At 42.6% G+C, this 3,507-nt stretch overlaps 1 protein-coding gene across 1 annotated transcript in view; it reads right to left on the bottom strand.

The window, feature by feature from the left end:
- Nucleotides 1-389: 389 nt before the first annotated feature.
- The window catches only part of Dync1li1 (dynein cytoplasmic 1 light intermediate chain 1), a 42,939-nt gene continuing 39,821 nt past the window's right edge, over nucleotides 390-3,507 (bottom strand). The window contains exons 12-13 of the mRNA XM_005348046.2: nucleotides 2,547-2,699; nucleotides 390-1,238 (exon numbers count right to left, since the gene is read on the bottom strand). Of these exons, the coding sequence (XP_005348103.1) occupies nucleotides 1,126-1,238; nucleotides 2,547-2,699 (266 nt within the window). The 3' untranslated portion in view covers nucleotides 390-1,125. The remainder of the gene's footprint in view (nucleotides 1,239-2,546; nucleotides 2,700-3,507) is intronic.

The raw sequence follows: 3,507 nt of genomic DNA, 5'->3' as shown, positions 1-3,507 counted from the left end.
CTGAGTTCAATTCCCAGCAACCACACGGTGGCTCACAACCATCTGCAATAAGGTCTGGTGCTCTCTTCTGGCCTTCAGCATACACACAGATAGACTATTGTATAAATAATAAATAAATATTTTTTTAAAAAAAGTTAGCATGAGATACATGGCACCCTGTTTCAAAAACAAACAACCTGTAATTTCACACCTGTCAGAGAAGGTACTGAACAAGAACTTCTAAATTAAGAAAACTTAGGAGTGAATTTCACCTGTCCATTTGCCTCTGAGAAAGATCAGAATGCTTAATAATCCTATAAAGTCAAACATTTCAGATTACTAACAAATTTCATTCCTCAGCTGACAAATCAAACTGGAAGAATATAAGAAAAGGCAACACATTATTTGACCCTGAATGCAGAGAATAAATACTTTATTAACTGATTACAGTTGAAAGTCACGAACAAAAAAGGAGTATATTAAGGCAGAGCCATATATATATACATATACATATATATATGTATGTATAGACAACTGCAAAGCCGGTTCTCTTTACATGTTCATAACTTCGACATCGCTCACACTCAGGTGTGCTTGCTTTCCTGATCAGAGGAGCATCTTGGCCAATGGTTACGGTCCTTCTGGTGGTAATGTACAGCATCACAGAGTGAGACGACTGTGCCTCAGGTGTGACTACACTCTGGTTGGTGTGAAATCAGACGACTCATCAGTGTTCTTCAGAAAAACATGGGATTTTAAAAAGGATTTCAATAGTCTTACCTAACACAAGTTTAGACTTCTGAGTTAATCAACTGCCCTTCCCTAAATGCTCCTGTACGGAGCATTATAGAGCACAGGATCACCTGGTTCTATTGCAGTCTTATACAGTTTGACAGTTTTTTCAAAATCCAAAATTATTCCTTATGCAGAACGGCAATGCAAACAGTTATTCTACATAATGTAAAATTGTCTGTCTTCTGTGTAGCTCCTCTTTTAAAAATGGGCAGCCACAGGGAAAAAAAAGGGACATAAACTTTGTCTGTCTGTATAAGCTCCCAGCCCCCTAATTCCAACTTGGAAGGAAAAGGCAGACAGAGGCGAGCTGCTTTCCCCAGAAGAATGAACAAATGGCTTTGTCTGGTGTCTTCAGGAGGCTTCTCCTTCCGTAGGAGATGTAGGTGTAGTAGGAGAAACGGAAGCAGGTTTCCGTGTGATTCTGTCTAGCTCTGCATGAACGTCTGAGAGCACAGGCTTCTGGCCTACAGAAAGAACAAGAGTTAGTTAGACATAGTCTTCTACTTAAAACTGGCCAATGCTTTCACTGACTTTACACTCCTCCTAAGGCTGCCTGTGGTGGCTAAGGAAGATGACTGCTGAGTTCAAGGCTACACACCCTTGACTTGGGGGTGGGGGTGGCAGGTGACCACTCCTGCAATCCCAGCACTGGGGGAAGCTGAGAAAGGTGGACTGGCATAACATCATGGCTAACCTGGGCTAAGATAGGACCTGAGTTTGAGGCCCTATCTTAAAAAAACAACCATAACAATAACAACAAAAAACGTTATGTACCCTTATATTATATAAACATCCTTAAAAATACTTCTTTTTTTTAAGTCTTCGTTTTAAACTGAGGGGCAGTGCACCAGTACCTATAAATTAACCTCATATGTGAGTTTTGTTGTTTCTATTTTTAGGGCACAGGGCAGTGAACAATCCAGCAAACAGCAGAGCTGGATCTGGAGAGATGAGCAAGAACTGTCTCAAAATGAGCAGAGTATAAAGGTCAGGGGCCAGAGCCCTCCTAAGCAGCCGAGGGGTGACATGTCTAACTCTCTGAAACGCCAGCCATTCTCCAATCTTTAAATGTAGGGGTTGATGTGACGGCTCAGCAGGTAAAGGCACTTGCCACCAAGCCTGATGACCTGAGTTTGATCTCTGGGACCCACATGGCAGAAGAAAACTGAAACCAGAAAGTTGTCTTCTGACCTCCCCACACAAATTTAACATAGAATCATGACATGACCCAGGAACTCCAATCTCAAATATTGTCCCAAATAATTAAAAATGTAAGATCGCATAAAAATTAACACTCAGCAGCATTATTCAAAGTGGCCAAGATGAAAGAGAGAGAGAAAAAAAAAGGAAGAAGAGAGAAAGAAGAAAGAAAGAAAGAAAGAAAGAAAGAAAGAAAGAAAGAAAGAAAGAAAGAGGAAGGAGGGAGAGAGAAAGAATAGCCAAATGAAATGTAACTTTTCCACACAAGGGTGTGTTACTGAGCCATGAAAAGAAAGGAAGCTCTAACACAGGTTACTATATGACGGAGCCTGAGAACACAGAAAACAAGACACACTGCTTACAGTTGCGTGAAGGCCAGCCAGGCAGCCCAGACAAGACCAGCACCAGCGGCCCAGACACTGAAAGGCATGGAAAGTTTGACTTTTCTTTGAGAGATGAAGATGATCTGAAATTAGACTGTGACCGTTTCTAAAGCCACATGCGACTTCATCTGTGTCACACCCAGTGAGGCTGCACTCCAACAACAACGCCCCCTGCTCAGAAGGCTCTACCTGACTTTTTGGCGGAGGGTGGCAAGCCGGGGCTTCCACCTGTAGCGCCTCCTCCAGGACTGCCTCCGACCCCGGGGCCTCCAGGGGAGCCAGTCTTCTTACTCAACAGACTGTTGAAGAAGTTTGCCAGGACTCCTTCGCTCGTTGCTCCAGCTTTAAAACAAACAAACAAACAAATAACGTTTTAGAACAGATTCCATTTTCCCATATTATTACAAACTACTTATACTTTCATTTTCTCACACACAAAGTAATAGCAAGGATAAGTTTTTAGTCTTAATTTTATTCATTATTGTCTTCATGTCCGATCTGTGTGTGAGTGTGTGGGTGGTAGAGGATGTGGCTCCACACTCTATGTGTGGAGGCAGAGACAACCTGAGGAGCCGGTTTCTCTCCCTCACATTCACATGTGTTTGGGGCCTGTACTCAGGTGATTGGACTTGGACAGCAGTATTAGACTTGCTAAGCCATCTTGCCAGTCCAAAAGTAGTATTTTAAAGGGCCAAGAATATTTTTTATTTTATTTATATTATTGTATTGTGTGCGTATGTGTGTGCATATGGACCACAGGTGTGTAGGGGTACACAGAGGTCAGAAGAGGCATCAGATCCCCTGGACTTGCAGTTACATACGGTTGAGCAGTCACGTGGGTGCTGGGAACTGCACCTAGATCCTCTGCAAAAGCAGCCAGTACCCTTAACTACTGAAGTATCTGGGCAGTCCTGGGCTAAAAGTATTTTAAGCATTCATATTAGATGCTAATATACCTTCCCTCCTTTTTAAATTTTATTTTTCAAAACAGGGTTTCTTTGTGTAGTCCTGGCTGTCCTGGAACTTGCTCTATAGACTAGGCTGGCCTCAAACTCAGAGATCCACCTGCCTCTGCATCCAGAATGCTGGGATTAAAGGCATGTGTCATCACCACCCAGCTACCTGTCCCTTTTAAAAGAGCTTCATAAGC

The sequence above is a fragment of the Microtus ochrogaster genome, chromosome 5 (assembly GCF_000317375.1).
Source record: "Microtus ochrogaster isolate Prairie Vole_2 chromosome 5, MicOch1.0, whole genome shotgun sequence".
Lineage (NCBI taxonomy): Eukaryota > Metazoa > Chordata > Mammalia > Rodentia > Cricetidae > Microtus > Microtus ochrogaster.
Note: the sequence above shows the minus strand (reverse complement) of the source record. Positions and strands in the feature narration are given on the sequence as shown.